At 38.3% G+C, this 20066-nt stretch overlaps 1 protein-coding gene across 9 annotated transcripts in view; it reads right to left on the bottom strand.

Moving 5' to 3' along the window:
- Positions 1 to 865: 865 nt before the first annotated feature.
- Positions 866 to 20066, bottom strand: part of LOC137249914 (protein transport protein Sec24C-like) — a 137455-nt gene continuing 118254 nt past the window's right edge. The window contains exons 1-10 of one of the 9 annotated variants that reach the window (XM_067781988.1): positions 9055 to 14419; positions 7916 to 8517; positions 7625 to 7851; positions 7335 to 7564; positions 6992 to 7277; positions 6667 to 6932; positions 6429 to 6607; positions 6240 to 6373; positions 2549 to 2940; positions 866 to 2489 (exon numbers count right to left, since the gene is read on the bottom strand). In XM_067781988.1, coding sequence (XP_067638089.1) covers positions 11967 to 13238 — 1272 coding nt within the window. In that variant the 5' untranslated portion in view covers positions 13239 to 14419 and the 3' untranslated portion in view covers positions 866 to 2489; positions 2549 to 2940; positions 6240 to 6373; ... (5 more) ...; positions 7916 to 8517; positions 9055 to 11966. Of the gene's footprint in view, positions 2490 to 2548; positions 2941 to 6239; positions 6374 to 6428; positions 6608 to 6666; positions 6933 to 6991; positions 7278 to 7334; positions 7565 to 7624; positions 7852 to 7915; positions 14420 to 20066 lie in introns of those variants that run through there. The other 8 variants (XM_067781989.1, XM_067781985.1, XM_067781987.1 and 5 more) reach the window with 8 other exon arrangements.

The following is a 20066-nucleotide window of genomic DNA, read 5'->3' as shown; positions in this document are numbered from 1 at the left end:
TTAAAAAATAACAATAATTATCATTAGAAAAAAAAAATTATTGTTCTGGCCTTGAGCTCAATTGCAACCTTGAATGATTTGTCAATAGGCCGATAAAAACAAAAACAATTATTTTATTTAATAATTACACTTTTACGTGAATCGATTTACTAGTCGAGTTTTTGACGTTGAACGATGAATTTTAAATTGGGTTAGGTTGCGTATATTCATAGGCTTACGAAAGTGTACGTTTTCTTGGTGTCCTCACTATGTTCAGCCACAATAATAGATCATGGCATGGTTAATAAATTCATCATAAAATTAAAAAAAAAATGCTCTAAGGAATTATGCAGTTCTGTACTTATCGGGTATTTGTAAACTTATTGCTTCCTATTTCCACTAATATTTTCCAAAAAATTGCAAAGAAACAACACAGTTAACGGATGTCAACTCGATTTGGGAGCAAAATGGCTGCAATTGTCAAAAAATTTGTCAGCCGAGCAAACCTACCCTGCAAAAACGCTCCACGTCATTTTACTAGTCATTTTACGGTCATTGTGACTTTCTGCAGCGGTTATATTCATAGTCATTTTTGCATGGGCGGATTAGGTTTTGTGACCAAATTTTCCGTTTCGTTCCTATTAATGTGATAGTGCATTCCGCTCCCACCTATAGGAAGTGAGCATAGTACTGTGCTGCTCACACACGTCACAATGCTCGTCAAATGGCGGTCATTTTTCCGTCATTTCACTCTACATTTTCGAGTCATTTGACAATCAATTTTACTGCGGTTTTACCATTTATATAACCGCCATATAACGTGAATTTTACCTGCAGATTTACTCTACATGGAGCAGCCATATGAATAAAATATGAACCAAAAAAATTGAATTTTCAATATTTATTATTTTCAATATTATTATATATGTACATGAAATTGGAACTTATACTAATCCAGTTCATATAAAACAGAAGAACTTTAATAATAAATAAACTCGCTTAATTGGTTTTTGTTTTCCAATTGAAATCTCTTCTAAGCGAGCAAAAAAATAATATTAAGCTTTAGAAAAAACTCCAATTATTTGAATGATCTACAACTTAAAGCTTAGTATAAATTCAGATCAAAAATATTCAAAGGTGTCGTGGAATCCGATTGCTCTCGTAATTGAAGAACTTAAAAATGTACGACTATTAATTGAGTCAGACTTATTATTGTTCTAAATCTAATCATTCAAGCAATAATTCTGCAACCCTTAGCAGGAGTATTGATTGGTTTCAAATCTAATTCCGACAGCAATCGTATCACGACATCCCTTATTATATATGCACATGAAATTGTAACTTAAATTAATAAAGTTCATATAAAGAAAAGTAAGTATTTTAATAACAAATAAACTCGCTTAATTGGTTTTCGTTTTCCAATTGAAATCTTTTCCAAGCGAACAGAAAATAATTTTAAGCTTTAGAAAAAACTGCAATTATTTGAATCAATTTAAATCTACAACTTAAAGCTAATTAGAAATTCAGATTAGATTTACTCTTTTTTTTCAGATCAAGAATATTCAAAGGTGTCGTGGAATCCGATTGCTGTCGTAATTGATGAACTTAAAAATGTACGACTAGTAATTGAGTCAGACTTATTATTGTTCTAAATCTAATCATTCAAGCAATAATTCTGCAACCCATAGCAGGAGTATTGATTGGTTTCAAATCTAATTCCGACAGCAATCGTATCACATCCCTTATTATATATGTACGTGATATTGCAACTTAAATTAATACAATTGATATAAAGAAAAGTAAGTACTTTAATAATAACATAAACTCTCTTAATTGGTTTTTGTTTTCCAATTGAAATCTTTTCTAAGCGAGCAGAAAATAATTTTAAGCTTTAGAAAAAACTCCAATTATTTGAATAATCTACAACTTAAAGCTTAGTAGAAATTCAGATTAGGTTTACTCTTTTTTCAGATCAAGAATATTCAAAGGTGTCGTGGAATCCGATTGCTGTCATAATTGATGAACTTAAAAATGTACGACTTGTAATTAAGTCAGACTTATTATTGTTCTAAATCTAATTATTCAAACAATAATTCTACAACCCATAGCAGGAGTATTGATTGGTTTCAAATCTAATTCCGACAGCAATCGTATCACATCCCTTATTATATATGTACGTGATATTGCAACTTAAATTAATACTGTTGATATAAAGAAAAGTAAATAATTTAATAATAAATCAACTCTCTTAATTGATTTTTGTTTTCCAATTGAAATCATTTCCTGTGCATGCACATCGCTAACCTGTGTTGGCAAAATATATGATTATACTGTCTTCGATAGATAGTCAGACGAGCCGCTACTCGGCGAAGTAGAGATGACCGTTGTGTCGGTGGCAGCTGTTACAACAGCAGTTTCTAACTTTACACCATCCGTACGGTGTGATGAAAGCTTCACTGCCTTTTCCAATTGCTTGGCGCTAGCAATTTTTGCTGTTTGTAACGGTTTAGCTGTAATGCAAACATATAGATGGGTTAAAGTGGTTTTCGTATGTTATTCAACAACTCACCCTATACCATCATCACAGCCTCCTCATCGATTTTGAATATGTGTACTGTTTCAGTATTCAGACCCAGTTCGTTTGGTGCAATATTTTCGATTTGATGAATATGTATACTATCCGTTAAGCAGACAATTAGGTGCAATCGATTCATTCATATACTGTGGGTATTTGAGCCGTAGACGCAATGGCAGATATTTTGATTCTTTTTGAAGTGTAACATTTGTAAACAGTTGGGTTTCTCTGCTGTCACCATCACCACTAGACACTAGAGAGCTATTGAAGAAACGCTCGACCAAGATAATATGTGAGATTTACACGCATAGATTTCTTCCACCTTTTCACAGTTATTGATGGAGAAAATGCGAAAGCCATATTTACCATCCAATACCGAAATAGAACTGTAGAGGAAGAAACATTTTATAAAATTTAATAAAATCAAAAAAGGATAGTTGTGCTAAAATGGGGTAACGTATTGTATGTTAAAGTATAGCGAAGTCTCAGCGGCTTTGTCCTGGTGAAAATTGAGTTTGAATAGGTTTTATTCTTCATTCTTGGAAACATGTATGAAGGTACCTGGTAAGATATTAAAAATCCTCAACGCTTTTTTTGCTATAACTTAAAAAACTCATATTCAAACTTCTGCTTAACTTCTACATATCAATAGCTACCTTTACCACCAGGAGTCACTATTGCTTCTACGCCTATGCTATTGTTTCCTACATCGATGAGCTTTGTAATAAAATAAACAGCTATCTCCCCAATCTCTCCAGTTTTGTCGCCTCGCGAAACCTGATATTGTCACCAACCACCTCTTACACCCTAAAATTTTGGGTGTGACTTTCGATCAGGATCTACATCTTGGAGAGCATGCACTAGCAATTGCAACGAAAATCGTCGTTGGTGTGAGGGCTTAGCCGATCTCCATAGCGCCCGACTATGAGGAGGAGCTGTTTAGGACTGGCATCTACACCGTTTCGCCTCATAGGAGGGCGGCGGGATGTCGGTGACCAAGAACTGCCAACCCCCTAATCCAGGGTGTTATGCGGACCGTGCCCATTGGACGATTTGTAGCCAGGGGATAAATTCGGCTGTATTCGAACGGAGCCTTCCCGATACCGGACCACCTCGGGAAGTATTGATGGCCTTACCACAGTAAGGGGCGCTGCTGTGGCTGACGGTTCTTTCCCCGTATATAATACTGGACCGCTGAGCCCGCCTTGTCGGGCTGGTGGTCGTACGACCAAGATGAACGACTCATTACCTAATTTTCATAAGGACGAAGGCGACAAGCCTGCTTTCAAGAGGCAGAAAGGGCCCAGTCCCAGAGCCGTGACGCAGGGCAGTCCCATAGACAAGACAAGTAGGCCCAAAGCTGTAAAACAGATGGGTCCCAATAGCGAGGTAGCAACTACCTCGAAGGCTGCGAGTCAGAGGGAAGGGCCAACTATGGAAGTAGGAGATAAGCCAAAGGGAGATAACGCTAAGACTCCGACTTTCTCGAAGGTGCTAAAGGGAGCTAAGACTCCGGCTTTCTCGGAGGTGCCAAAGGGAAATAACACTAAGACGCCGGCTTTTCCCGAGAAGATAAGTGATGTAGCAAAGCAGTCACTGACTGTGGCGCTGGTTGATCGTAGCAGTCCTTTCGAACAGATGACTAGTGGAAGGTGGAGATCTGTAGAAAAGGAGCTTATTAGCTTAATGCTTAAGATGATGCGGGAATAACCAAGTAAGCTCCTTCCAACCTTTGATTCGGGGGATGGTATAACGGTATGAAGATGATAGCGTGCGACAACATCGCGAGCTTGCGGTGGCTGGAGGAAGTGGTTCCAAACCTCCAAAGGCAGGGCACGAACGCGCGTTTTGAGATGGTGGATAAAGCGCAAATCCCCAACGTACCAAAAGTTAAGGTATGGATACCATGCGTGATGAAGTCGGAGGATACACTGCGACTTTTGCAGAATCATAATCCGAACTTACCGACACAGGATTGGAAGGTACTTACTGTATCTCGGCCTACGGAGGAAGGTCAGTTATACATCTTCCAAATAAACAAGCAGGCGGAGGATATATTGTACGCGCAGCTTAAAAAATGTCCTTAGGTACAGGCAAAATTTATATGCGACTCAGGAAAAGAAGTGGCGGGTATTAAAGTCCTAACACGCTGGACGTAGGCGAAGTCGAAAAGGACCTCAAAAGCCTAAGGTAAAAAAGACAGGTGGAGGTAGCCCACGTCACCCCGAATGTATTAGAAGGGGACCAACAGCCAGATGGTGCTGTGAGTCGCACAGAGGAACACCCGGCACAACAGGTACAAGAGGCTGAAGGGGGCTTCGAACACTCTAAACCAAAAGGGCTAGTGGAGGACGACGACGTCACGATGAAGGTGCTGGAGGGGGACAAGCGGCCCATTGGTGCTGCGAGTCCTACAGATAAACCTCCAACACAGTAAAGTGGCGTCGAGCGAACTCCTCCTCCTAACGCGCTGATACAGGAGCCGTGGCTTCCATCGGGAGGAAAGGTTTCTGGAATTAGCGCGCGCGGATTTGGCGTTTACTATGCGCAAACGGAAGGACGGGTGCGAGCTGTAGTAATGGTAAGGAAACAACTGCATTCATATATGCTGCCTAATTACACTACTGAGGACCTCGTAGTGGTGGTGAAATCGCCGGGCTCAGATGGTACATGTCCGGCCATGCTACAAGTTTCAAGTAGGGCGGTGGTGGGATGGCTTAAAATAATATTCGATGGGTGCATAAACTAAATCATGTACCGCACTCTTGGAGAACTGCTCGTGTAGCTTTCCTACCAAAGGCGGGGAAGATCGGTCACGTGTATCCCAAAGATTATAGACCCAATAGCTTAACATCATTTCTGTTCAAAACCTTTGAGAGGCTGATAGATGTGTACATAAAGTCCAACGTGGATGAAAAGCTGCTCTCCACAACACAACAGGCGTACACCAAAGGCAAGTCAGTAGACACCGCATTGCATAGGGTGATAATAAGCATAGAAAAAGCCCTGGAATATAAGGAATATGCTCTAGAAGTCTTCTTAAGCATTGCCGGGGCTTTCTAAATGGGCGATTATTGATGGTCTTAATTACGTTAAAGTACATCCAGCCTTACCCAGATGGATCGACTGCATGTTAAACTGCAGTAAGATTACATCGCAATGGGGATTGTACGCGGCCACGAAATTAGTGGACAGGGGCACTCCGGGTGCTATCACCTCTGCTGTGGACGCTGGTCATTAACCAACTGCTTAGGGGATTCTACGAGGGACCAGAAAAACTTACGGTTTACGCAGATGACGTTGCATATGGTCTTGTTTACAAAGAGGTACAAGGTCCCTAATTGGACCAGGGCTAAGTTAGGAGGGGCGACCCTACGGGGAAACCTTGCAGAAAATATCTAGGAATGATCCTAGACAGTAAGCTGTCATGGAAGCTCAACGTGGAGGAGAGGGTGAGGAAGGCTTAAACGGCACTTTATGCATGTAAAAGAATGCAAAAGAACCGGCATATACGACCAGAAGGAACTCGATGACGATGCCTCAAAACTAACAACCAAAAGCAATAAGTATCATTTCACTGACACAAATTTTATAGTTTTTTCTTCCGGAGTTGGACACAATCTTTTCATAATTTTACTTAACAATTTAAGATTAGAAATTTTTTTCAATTTGTATTTTGACTTACCAGCAACAACAGAATCATGTTTAATTGTACGCCGCACAATCATTATAGCATCATGTAACGAAGCTCAGTTTCTTTCAAAAATTGTTCGGCACCGCCACGTAAAATCAATGTATATGTTCTAGCATTAACGCAACCTTTAAATAATTATAAACTATAAAAATGAAGTTAATGTCAAACCCACTATCAAACCTTGGAAAATGTTGAAATATTCACCACCACCTTGACGTTCTTCAAAGTAATCACATTGACCCAAAACACTTGAATTAATATCATTAGCTGTAGTCATAACAGCTCCACAACAAGCTTTCATTGTACGTTTCAAATCTTCTTCTGGTACACTAACAGAACATTTCACGATCTGCAAAATACTGTGTACCAACATCACCAATTGGTAGTTTAGAAAACACAACATTGGCGCCTTACTTACCTATTTTATTGTACAGGAGGCGCCATTCAGCATTAACAATTTTCTGATACTCTTGGACATTGGAGGACATTGCTGTGGCAGAGCATTTTTCCAATAAAGCACTTTGTTGTTCCTTTGATTGGCGCTTCCACATGTACAGCCATGTCATATTTTGGTCATGCATAATTATAATGCTTTACGTATAGCTTTAATGATGATACGTGCATGCACGCCTTCCTCAACATATGGTTTAACTTGTTTTAAGATTTCACCTGCTTAAAGTACTACTGAAGTGGTGAAGAGAAACATTTTTATTCTACACATTCTAATATTACAAAAAACTTACCTCAGCATTTTGAAATTTGGCGATGTCTACTAGAGTTTTACGGCTGGATTCACAATATCCAATAGTTTCATAATGGTTGCCCCATCATTTGAAATTGTGGCCTTACCACTGGAATCAACAATATGCGAGGCATTGATGTGGATATGAGTTGAGGTTTACCATGAGAGCTATCGGTACCCAAGCATTTTTTACACAAATACTCATGTATCCAATACAAGTTCAGGACGTTCATATTTATCGACACGCTGTCCGGTATGGCCCAAATGTTGGAAATATGCAGTTGGCACTGTTGACAAAAAATATGGATCAATGAACACAAGTAAAAGTGAAAGATTTTTTTTACCATCTCTTGTTACTTTACACATTAGACATTGGAAACGACGACCAGCATCTACAAGTTGCTATTGAGCCTTGCAACGATTAGATCTAATTGCACCCAATTCACCAAAATTTACAATGGGTGGCTCATATTCACCCTCATCCGTTCGTGCCATTGGTGAGGCGGTAAGTGTAATGGACAAAGCTGTTGTTTTTAATAAATCAGCTGTTGCAGGTATGCAATACAAAGACGACCTGCAAAGAAGAAAGATCAATGTAATTGCCAAACAAAACATTAATTTCGATTATCGATACCTAACGTAACGTGGCGAGGAGTTACCCTGATCTTCTACCACATATTTTGTGGTCACCAATGGTGGTAATAAACCCTGTTCATTAGTAATAAAAGCACCACCAGCGCTATTTTGATTTTCAATGATAATGCTTATCGGATTTGGCATCTGATCGGGATCTAAACGGCGTTGGGCTTGATCATACTGTTGCGGCTGTTGATATTTACCAGTAACAGGTGCAGGTGGTTGCTAAAGAAAATAACACAAAAATAATCATCAGCAAATTTGTAAATTATTAGTTGTATTAGCATACATTATAACCAGGACGTCCGGACGTGTCCGGGTATTGGGGGTTGACACGGCTTGGGTGGTTGACTGAGCATTGGCGTCTGTCCAGGTTGTGTTGGTGGCATCATAAAAGCCATCAATAACAAGTGCCAAGAATATATCCGCGGCATACCTGCCGACCAAAATGATTCAAGGGGTTGTGATTGCCAACCTCACCTACCCGTGGCGAATCCTGTACCTAACAATTTGGTGTGAACAATTGGTGCCAGTTAACCCTCTGAAATAATCGGCGCAATTGTACGCCATTGTGTTGGCATTAATTAGGCAAAATGCAAAAACTTTTCATCCTCCTCGCGTGACCATTCTGTCTTCTTTAAGCTAGGATCAAGCCATTCGTACCAGCGTGCCTTACATTGCTTGGCAGATTTGCGTTGCAGCAGTGATACAATACGTGACCACTGGTTTTTGCCATATTTCATTACAGCTACTTTGAGGATTTCATCCTGAAAGTTATCAATAGTTAATAAACGGCCAAGAGTAACCAGTCGCGTCAAATGCTTCCTCAGTGTTTCTCCACACACCACCTTTTATCATTATTCGCGGCATGGTGCTATATAATTGTGAATTCTTTCGATGAGCACAAAAATCAAATCAAACATTTTTGTCGAAATAAACAGCAAAAATCATTGTATATTAAAGACTTTGGGAAAATTTTAGAATAGCACCCCCGAGTTCGGGGTAAAACTTGGTAACAAATGAAAGAGGGAGTTCTCCCGATCACAAATATATATATTTTAAAGTGCGCAAACTTATAATTTAAAAGTTATTTGTTGTTAAAGTTTGCAAATTTAACAAATTTCTATAGAACTTTAAATTACAATTTACACATCTTTCAAAACCTTAATCCACATACATATCTATATAAATTGGCAACGATAAACTTAAATTGCATTTTAGTATATTTCACATTTCATTTTTGCATTGTTTTCACTTATTATAAATGTTTTTATTAAATCAATCGCGCTTTTGTAGCAACATGCACATATATATATATATATATACATATATTTTATTGATGACATTACAAAGCTGTGCTGCCACATATATATACGTATACACATATAAAATTTGTATAGAAATTTGCAAACTTTAACACCAAATTACTTTTAAATTATAAGTTTGCGAGCTTTAAAATATATATATATGTGATCTGGAGAACTCCCTGTTAATTTTAAATATTTCCGGAGATATTCCATTTAAAACTCTCAAAATTGAAAAAATTTTCGACCACCAAATGTTTTGCTGTCTCTGCTGAATTAGAAATGGCGGACTTTTTTGCACGCAAAAATTACGTATTTTCCTATCCCTATAAAAATAATAGGTGCGAGAGAGCACGATACATTGTGGGAAAGATAATTTGTCAACATGCTATTTCATTTGAAGAATTTTTCATTCCAAATCGTCACCCCTGTCAAAAATTCGTGTGTTTGTGTGCGTTTTTGGTCACACGATTTTTGCAGGGTAGTGTGATTGAGTCGTGAACTTAACCACAAGTTGCAGCTCCGTTTAATGCCCTTTAAGTCTGGTTTTTCAGTACATGTTTAAACTCCAGTTAAATTTGACTTGAGTTTTAAGCTGCAGACATTGGTGCGTTATCGGTAACCTTATAACAGCGGATTCGACCAACCTTAGAATCAATGCAATCGATTATTGGCGCCGCTAAGGTCGTAACCGTATCCATAGTACAAGGTTTACAAGAATAATATGTATGAGAGGGAAACAATTCCTTTCTCTTTCTAACACACTGCCGTTTGACCCTTCGGTCAGTGTCAAACTATTGTGGAACTCAGTGGAACCTGCGTGGAACGTGCGTTTGACACTGAACGAAGTGTCAAAATTACCGAGGTTTCAGTAGTAGAAAGCGACGCAGGGAGGAGCGGAATATCAGATATGGGTTGCTGTGATGGTAACTTTTTTTGAACGAATTTAGTATGAAAATGTAGTGTACCTATATGGATCCTACAGAAAATTATACAAAAGTTTTGAATTGGGGTATTTGAGGACGCGTAGTTATTCCAGTATTAAGAATACAAACACGGATGCTAAGTTTTTATTGCTGCAATAACCCGTCCAAAAATGTATAAAGAGAAATGAAAAGACGCGTTTTGTCCTGTTATCAATAGTCCAAAGGCGAAAAGAATTCGAATTATTGGAAGCGAGGCAAAAACGCGCCTATTAATACCTCCCCCGACGGTTTTGGATGTGTTTTAGTAATCGTCCCCGGTAATAAAGTATCACAATTTGTTAATTTAAATTATCCAAAACATATGGATTTTAAAGATGTAATTAAGTGCTCGATTGAAAGTTAATAAGGATATTTCTTTGTAATTTTACGATAAAAATTTTACGCAGTTTTCGTTAGCAGCTATTACACATTTCTTGGACCTAAGAAGTACAACAGTGCCAAATAGCATCCACAAAAAAAAAACGAACAAGAACAAGCATTTTATCAGATGAGCGTGGCTGTTTATGTGTGTGCTGTTACATATCCTACTTGTAGACCCGTACTATGACCGTATTGTAGCCAACCAATTGGTTTTTGGTTTTCCGCCGTAACGATAAACAGCTGATACGTTAGGGATACGACTACAGCGATACGACAAACGGCACCAATGACTCCGCCTTAAAATTGTCACTTTGTTCGATAACATAAATATTAGGGGCCCACCCTAAAGTTGGGCAAAGGTTTTCGAGTGAGGTATAAAAGGACGGGTATTTACTTTTTACGGGTCTAGATTAAGAAACCGAAAGCGGAAGTTAACCTTTTTCACCCGTTTAAAAGTTATCCGCGAAAAACTGTCCCATTGGGCACGTTTTTTTCCGGCACAATTACGTTACTGTAGGCACATGAATCAATTAAATTCGGATATTTGGTTGTCACGTACACGTTGCCTTGGTTCCCGATGGTGGCCCTAGCTAGCTCAGTACATTTGGCGGGCCGTGGTTCTCAACCCGCCATCTTGGAACCGGACGCACACATATATTTATTTCCTTCCGTTCAACCTCTTCGGATTCACTTGCCCACCGCACCACAGGAATCCCACCCAACCTTGGACCGCTCGCATCATGTAACCTATTCCGCGGTCACCCTAATGCCATGCTCCATACCCCTACTTACCTCCTCATCATACCATCCTTACATCCCGCCCCAAAAGAATTTAGCAAGCCATATTACTTCTCTTTTCAATTCAATAACGCATTTTTAATAGACATAATCTTAAAATCTATACACTAGTGAAATAAAATCTTTTACAAAAAAAATCAAGCTTCGTTTAAATTCAATAATATTTTTCTTCAAACAACTTAATTTATATATACATTAATGCAAATTTGAGTTTAACACATATGGGTTCTTTCTTCAAACATATAAAAGTAAAAATAAACGTATTACAAACAGTATTTATGAACGTGTAAACAGGCCTATAAATATAATCAACCTAAAAAAAAATCAAAATATGCACATAAATCTCAAAATTTCAAATACAACGATCTAGGACCAAGATTCTTTTCGACTATATTCTGGGTCTTTCTGTCGCCAAATCACCAAACTCTTATCTACTCAAGTGGAGTTATATAAAAAAAGAGTTTTTAAACACACCCCAATTCCTCGACTAACTCACGGCATCCTCTACCTAATAGACTAACTGATGCACCTGTGTCCAGTAGCCCTCGTTTTTGGACACCATTTATTTCGATGTCCGCGTACACCCGTGGGTCATCTCGGTCTGCCCTTTTAACAGTGGCAACAACTGCTCGACGTAGCATCTTCCGGTTTCGAAATCGATCCCTTGCCTTCAGTATCTTACGTGACACCCTGCGACGACCTAGTAACACGCAGTCTGCAAAGATTCTTTCGCGGGCTTCTTTGTACCTCCTCATACGTTCTTCAAAGGACAGTCTAGCCGCGTTATTTGTTTTGTTATTAATACTATCATTTGTTGGTTTTGGCTTTATCAGTAATTTCTGCTGATCGCCCCCTCTCACGAGATCTACCTCTAATGTGTTTGTCGACGCGTCTACTCTAGCGGGAATTGTGTGGAGCGCGATACCCCCGCTAACATCGCGTTCCGTTTCGCGTTCCCCGATAGGTTACATATTGGACACTTCGGCGTGATGACGTCCGCCTTCCCACACTTAAAATAAAATATCCGCCTCTGAAGCGACATGCAGTCGGTGAATGCATGTCCTTCGACACCGCAATTCCAACAAACTAGGTTTTTACGACTTTCTTGGTCACGAGATGATGGGTGTTTGGTAACGCGCTGATAACGGAGCTCCTCCACGGAGACTTGACCCTCATCTCCGGGTGACTCCTGCTCTTCCGGCGAAGTATCAATTATTTCGTTCACCTGGTATGAACGAAGCACAAATCCGCCTTGAGGAACTCGATCCCTACGAGGAAAACACCTTTCGACTTCCTTACACTCCATACGGAGTTGCTCTATGGAGTAAACTGCAATGGGGTATACTAATTTGGCCAACGATTCCCGCAAGTTCCCTTTGACAAGCCGAACCATTTCGTATTCGGGTATGGGGTTCCTTAGCCGCGAACGCAGTATGCCGACGGCGTGAAAAAAGTCATCAATCGTCTCTCCGGGTTTTTGTTTACGCTCAGTGATCTCTCTCATTAGATCGAAATCCGTTAGCTGAGATCCGAACTGCCGTTGTAACGTGAATTGTAAGCTTGTCCAGTCTAAGTTGCGGTTTGTTCGGATGTACAACCAGTACCATTCGCGAGCCTCTCCACTTAGCAGCCGATGAAAGTCCCTAATGATCTCAGCCCACGAACACCCATACTGCTCTTTCAAATACTCAACCCTAAATACAAAGTCCTCTATGGTCATGGAATCGCGGTGACCCTGATAACTGATCCCCCACTTTTCTATGTTCATTTCAGTTCGGTAGGTACCAGCCCTGTATTGAGGTTCAGGTAGTAATCTCTGTGAGGAGGAACGATGGTCTGCCGCTGCAGAGCCTAGGATTGGACGCTGATTTGTTTGATTGTTGAACGCCGGTAAAGGACCTATCGCCGATCTAACAGGATTATTATTATGTGCATTAAGATTGTTGTTCACGTTTTCATTAACGCTTTCCTTTTCAGGTATCGAACGCCTCGACTCTGCTGACTCGCTGCTAATATTATGCCTCCTTTTTTTGTACTGTATTCGTTGCCTATTTGCTTGACTGTTAGCTCCCACGTCGACACTGGAACTGCGTACGGTTTCAAAAATCGCTTGCATGCCTGCGCGCATTTCAATTAAAAGGGCTTGTTGAGTTTCCGCCATCATACTTTTTATTATTGGTGTTATTTCCTCACGTATGTTTGGTGTTATAGGCCTACTGACCTAAGGGTCAGATGCCGGATGGCCGGATGAGTACCGATTGGGTAACTTGGGCTTGACCATATTGTTTGGGTACTGTCCCCGTACTAGTTGTAACTGCTTGTATAATACCTTGTGGTGCACACTGCCCACTACTGCCTACATTTTCATCCCCTTTGTTTTTCGTTCCTTCGAACCTATCTGAGAGGTCGATGAATGCGGGATCACCCTCATTCATTTGCTTATTTGCATCTTCTGCTGGCATGTTGGCTGTTTTTGTTCTTGCTCGTGTATTACGGGCCGGTGGCAAGTGATTCATACGAATGATTCAAAAAAAAAATTTGGACTTAAAAAAAATCTTTGTGTACGAGGCACCAAAAAAAAACAATGTAAATGTGTATATATATAAAATAATTCTCTATGCAACCCTAAAAGGGAAAACTATAGTACAAAGCACAAAAAGTATGCTAAATCCTATGAGCCTTGAGTGTCTACGGACACACCTTCTCGTACTAGCGCTTTAAAAAGATCAAAAGAAAATTTATATATAAAAAAATTTAAACCAATATAAAATATATGTAAAAGGGGGGAGGGGGTAAAACCCTATGCGAAATTATATGAAACAACGTATTAAACGAAAAAGGAAAAAAAAAAGATTTGGTAATAAGCCAAATGTAAAGACCATGTCGAGATGACTGCGTATGTAGTATGTATGTATATTAGATCCTATAAAAATTGAACCTCGGCTAGCATACACCACTGTATCAGCGCCACTCGTAGTAAAAAAAAATCCAATTATATCGGTAATAAAGTAGAGAAAAAAATCTTGATGTAATCAAAAGAAAATAGAAAAAATATATGATCTAAGGAAAGTCCATGCACTTGAAATTCTCTCTGAATTGACTATTCGCAAATATGCACCCATATATTAACAAACCGTGTAATATACAAAAAAACATGTATTAATAAAAAAAATATTTATATATATAAAAAAACTATAAAATAGGATATCTGTATATGTGTATGTTCAATCCTATAGGTACTGAATCTTATAAAAAAATATATATATATTGGTATAAAAATATTGAAGTAAAACAAAATATCAAATAGCCACGTAATCTCGATATAATCTCAAAATGGAGAACAAAATACAAGTATGTTCAATGCTACGAACACGCACCCACGTATTAGCGCTTCATACAAAATCAATCAAAAAAATGTATACAAAATATATATATATATGGATAAAAAAAATGTTTGTATTGATGAAGATGTGTGAATATAGTATATCTGTAGGTTAAAACCTATGCTAAATGAATGTTCATAAACTTATAATGACGTATTAACGTAACACGTACACCAAAAAAACTCAAACCTTTGTAAAAAATGACTCCAAAAAACCAATACCAAAATTAAGATAAAACTCTCCGATATAAAAAAAAGTATAAAAAAATTTAATAATTTAGAATGTTATGAGTTGGCGGGAGTTCGGATGGCCTGACTACATGAGGAGGCTTAGGGTTCTGGAGCATATTTGTTCGTTCCTGTGTGGGTTGGTATGTGAATCCTCACTGATAAACTAAATAAACGAAACAATTCAAAAAAAAAAAACTATTTTATGCTTCACAACACCTACCATTCGCGATGTAGTTGTGGTCACAAAATCTACTACTTGTGGAACAACAAAACTCTAAAATCTCTGTTTTGGCTTTCACATTTGTAGCCATATTTCTGAAACTAAAACTCTATATAAAAACAAAGTGAAGAAAAGAAAGAAATCTAAAATAAAATTTTGTGTTGTAAAATGTCGATGCAAATAGATGTTTGGTGTCTATGCAACCGTTGGGTTATTGTATCAGATCTGGTGGGCTTGCTCCTAACTACTGGTGCAATTAAACTTTGTCAGAAATACACAAGCAAGTCACCTAACTAGCTCAGATGCCCGCTGACACCATAACCTTTTTTCAAATGAAGGTTTTTTTTTTGAAAGCTTAAATACATTTGTAAGTGCAAGATTAATTGAATAAAAAAAAAGATAATTATATCTTTGTATTTCTTCTATATGTTACTGCAGAATATTTTATTTCTTGAGAGGGCGCCAATTCAAGCTTCATTTCATGCGCTCTGTTGAATTATAAAAAAAATTATTTCTCGGGCGCTATAAGAAATATAGCGGCCCCTTCACGTGTTTTAACTTGGGCGCCATTATAAATATATGTCACGTACACGTTGCCTTGGTTCCCGATGGTGGCCCTAGCTAGCTCAGTATATTTGGCGGGTCGTGGTTCTCAACCCGCCATCTTGGAACATAATTATATTTCCTTCCGTTCAACCTCTTCGGATTCACCTACCCACCGCACCACAGGAATCCCACCCAACCTTGGACCGCTCGCATCCATGTAACCTACTCTTCGGTCACCCTAATGCCATGCTCCATACTCCCACTTACCTCCTCCTCATTCCATCCTTACATCCCGCCCCAAAATAAATTAGCACGCCATATTACTTCTCTTTTCACTTCAATAACGCATTTTAATAAACACAATCTTAAAATCTATACACGAAGGAAATAAAATCTTATACCAAAAAAATCAAGCTTCGTTTAGATTAAATAATTTTTTTCCTTCCACCAAACTAATTTATATATCTATATGCAACATCGAGTTTAACAGGTATGTGTTTTTTTCCTCACAAAAAAATTTATATTTACACAAACATATAAAAATAAAAATAAACGTATCAAAAAAGTATTTATATACGACAGGCATATAAATATAATATACCTAAAAAATCAAAATGTGCACATAAATTCCATATAAAAAAAATCTATGACAAATATTCTTTTGGACTATACTTCTGGGTCTTTCTGTCGCCAAAATCACCAAACTCTTTTCTACTCAATTGGAGTTATATACGAAAAAAAAGTTTTAAAACACACCCTAATGCCTGCCTAAAATAGCTCTTTTATGTGGTGATTGGGGGGGCTTATTGGTGCAGGGTTTATACCCATTCTGCAAAAAAAAGGTAAAACAGAAAAAAAAACAGCCTAATTAATTGTTTTGGCATATTTTCGTGACTGATAGACGCCTTACAATTTTATAAATTTTGGTTTAATACGAATATTACGTTTAAGACAAAAAAATTGATAAGTTTTATAGTGACTCGGCTATGCATCTATGCATCTCAAAGCGAAATTCAAAATTTTATACAATTTACAATTTGGGATAAGAAAAAAGCAATTTTTAGACTACCCTGACCCGAGGTAGGTCACTCCAACCAAAAAAAAACTGTGAACATAAGTGCTTTGCGTGGATATAGCTTTTCTCTCCAAACCGGTGTTGGACCCACTCAGGGTACCTTTTTATAAGCGCGGCTTAGATGCCCGCTAACACCATAACCGTTTTTCAAATGAAGGTTTTTTTTTTAAAGCTTAAATACATTTGTAAGTGCAAGATTAATTGAATAAAAAAAAGATAATTATATCTTTGTATTTCTTCTAGAGGTTACTGCAGAATATTTTATTTCTCGCGAGGGCGCCAATTAAAGCTTCATTTCATGCGCTCTGTTGAATTATAAAAAAAAATTATTTCTCGGGCGCTATAAGAAATATAGCGACCCCTTCATGTGTTTTAACTTGGGCGCTATTATAAATATATGTCACGTACACGTTGCCTTGGTTCCCGATGGTGGCCCTAGCTAGCTCAGTATATTTGGCGGGCCGTGGTTCTCAACCCGCCATCTTGGAACCGGACGCACACATAATTATATTTCCTTCCGTTCAACCTCTTCGGATTCACTTACCCACCACACCACAGGAATCCCACCCAACCTTGGACCGCTCGCATCATGTAACCTACTCTTCGGTCACCCTAATGCCATGCTCCATACTCCCACTTACCTCCTCTTCATTCCATCCTTACATCCCGCCCCAAAAGAAATTAGCACGCCATATTACTTCTCTTTTCACTTCATTAACGCATTTTAATAAACATAATCTTAAAATCTATACACGAATGAACTAAAATCTTATACCAAAAAAATCAAACTTAGTTTAGATTAAATAATTTTTTTTCTTCCACCAAACTAATTTATATATCTATATGCAACATCGAGTTTAACAGGTATGTGTTTTTTTCCTCAAAAACAAATTTATATTTACACAAACATATAAAAATAAAAATAAACGTATCAAAAAAGTGTTTATATACGTATTAACAGGCATATAAATATAATATACCTAAAAAAATCAAAATGTGCACATAAATTCCATATAAAAAAATCTATGACAAATATTCTTTTGGACTATACTTTTGGGTCTTTCTGTCGCCAAAATCACCAAACTCTTTTCTACTCAATTGGAGTTATATACGAAAAAAAGTTTTAAAACACACCCTAATGCCTGCCTAAAATAGCTCTTTTATGTGGTGAGGGGGGGCTTATTGGTGCAGGGTTTATACCCATTCTGCAAAAAAAAAGGTAAAACAGAAAAAAAAATAGACTAATTAATTGTTTTGGCATATTTTCGTGACTGATAGACGCCTTACGATTTTATAAATTTTGGTTTAATCGAATATTACGTTTAAGACTAAAACGGATAAGATTTATAGTGACTCGGATATATATCAATGCAAATCAATGTGAAATTCAAATTTTATACAATTTACAATTTGGGATAAGAAAAAAGCAATTTTTAGACTACCCTGACCCGTTTGTTAATTTCTATCTACCATAAAAAGTTTTGTTGTTATATGGTGAATTTTTTTTTAACAGAATTCTGGTGCATGGCAGAGGAATTTAACAGAATTCTGGTGCGTTGCAGAGGAATTTAACAGATTTGCAATTTTCCAGAGAAATAACAGAATTCTTGTGTTTGGCAGAGGAATTTAACAGAATTCTGGTGCGTGGCAGAAGAATTTAACAGAATTCTGGTGCATGGCAGAGGAATTTAACAGATACCCTGACTCGTTTGTTAACTTCTATTCACCATAAAAAGCTTTTGTTCATATTACATTAGGGGGCTCATGATAGCATATAAACATATAAACATATAAACTTATAAGGTGTAAAATTATATCCATTTACACACGCTGTTATATGAACGTACCTAGTAATACTCTTGATAAACTTGATTGTTTTTCAGCTGTATTATTGCCAAAAAAAATTTTTTGATTGTTATACAAATTAAAAAATACCAAGATTAAGTGAAAAATCAAAATTAAAACGCCTTTACTTGCTGATGTTGGAGATTTCTGATGAAAATTCCGGCTGTAATGTCTGCAAGGTTGCATTCCTTTGAGTTTACCGCGTTTACACAATGAAATGTGCGCGTAAATTTATACAAATTGTGTAAATAATTTTTCATACAAAATTTGACAGCTCGTGCGTAAACTAGATAAATTTATACGTTTACACACTTTATAAGGCATTTATACGGTTACATGAGTCCCCCTATTATTGTGAACTTTTTGCTGAGTGCTATAAAGAAGTAGGTCGCTCCAACCAAAAAAAAACTGTGAACATAAGTGCTTTGCGTGGATATAGCTTTGGGGTCTCCAAACCGGTGTTGGACCCACTCAGGGTACCTTTTTATAAGCGCGGCAGAAGGCCGCCAACGCAGAAAGGTGTTCTGCGCAAACATGCTGTGGGTACCACCCCTGGTTTAGGAGGTACCCGCGGATAATTTTTCGTTTTTTTTGTTCATATAATCTCAACGAGTCAAAAAATTTATTTTAATGTTGCTGTTTTAATAGCGTACTCCGCCTAAACATATGAGGCTCTATACATCCGAGTGGGCCAAGGTCTGAATGAAGCCCAACGCGGGGACGACCCACGACCTGACACTGTCTCCTGCTTCGCGAGCTATGCCGGGCATTTGTGTATGTACTGGAAATTGGACCTCCCCGGACGACTTGACCCTCATCGCCGGAGAGAGATTTATAGGAAGTATTATTATATATAAAACTCGCATATAAGCGAGTTACTTTATGGAAATTTTGTTTATCTTTCTTTCAGGTTGGCTGAAATCATCGATCGGTTATTGCTCTCCGGACGACTTGACCCTCGTCGAGATAGTGAGTGAGTGAAGGAGGACTATTGTTTGAGGTCCTTGGCATGCCACGCACCTAAGCTTCTTCCCGACAACGTTTCCAACAGGTACATGTTTTTACCTAACGCTCGCGTTACTCGGCACTTAACGAACTTTTTGCGCTTATATATTTCTTGTCCGGATAGAAAGCGCACTTTAGGGATTCTTTTGTTGTACCGCGCGGCGTTTGTTTCATAGGTTTCGTGTAAGTTTTCTTTAATTTTCTCTCTCAATCTCATTCTATCGCTGTCGTTCAGCAACAGTAATTCGCTGTCGTTAAGGGAACTTAGTTTCCGAGCCAGCTTATAGTCTGCGCCGCTGGTGAATATGTTCATGCCAAATAAGGCGAAATATGGCGACACACCCGTTTCGGAGTGTATGGCGCTGCGCAACGCGCAGTCAAAATTTGGCAGATATAGGTCCCAATCCCTCTGGTCTGTTTTTAAATATGAACGGATAGCAGCCAAGACCGATTGGTTGACCCGCTCAGCGGTAGTTGATTGGGGCGAGTAAAACGCGGTTTTCAAGTGTTTAACGCAGTACATTTCTGTCATTTTGGCAAAATGTTTGGAGGTAAACTGCTGCCCATTATCCGAGTGTATTATTTCCGGCACACCAAACTTATGAAAGATTTCGTCGGTGAGGAACTTCACGACGTTGGTGGCCGTAGCCTCGCGCATTGAATTTAAAAATGTGAACTTAGAAAAATG

The sequence above is a fragment of the Eurosta solidaginis genome, chromosome 4 (genome assembly GCF_040869045.1).
Source record: "Eurosta solidaginis isolate ZX-2024a chromosome 4, ASM4086904v1, whole genome shotgun sequence".
NCBI lineage: Eukaryota > Metazoa > Arthropoda > Insecta > Diptera > Tephritidae > Eurosta > Eurosta solidaginis.
The sequence above is the reverse complement of the archived record's forward strand: the minus strand, read 5'-3'. Positions and strand labels throughout refer to the sequence as shown.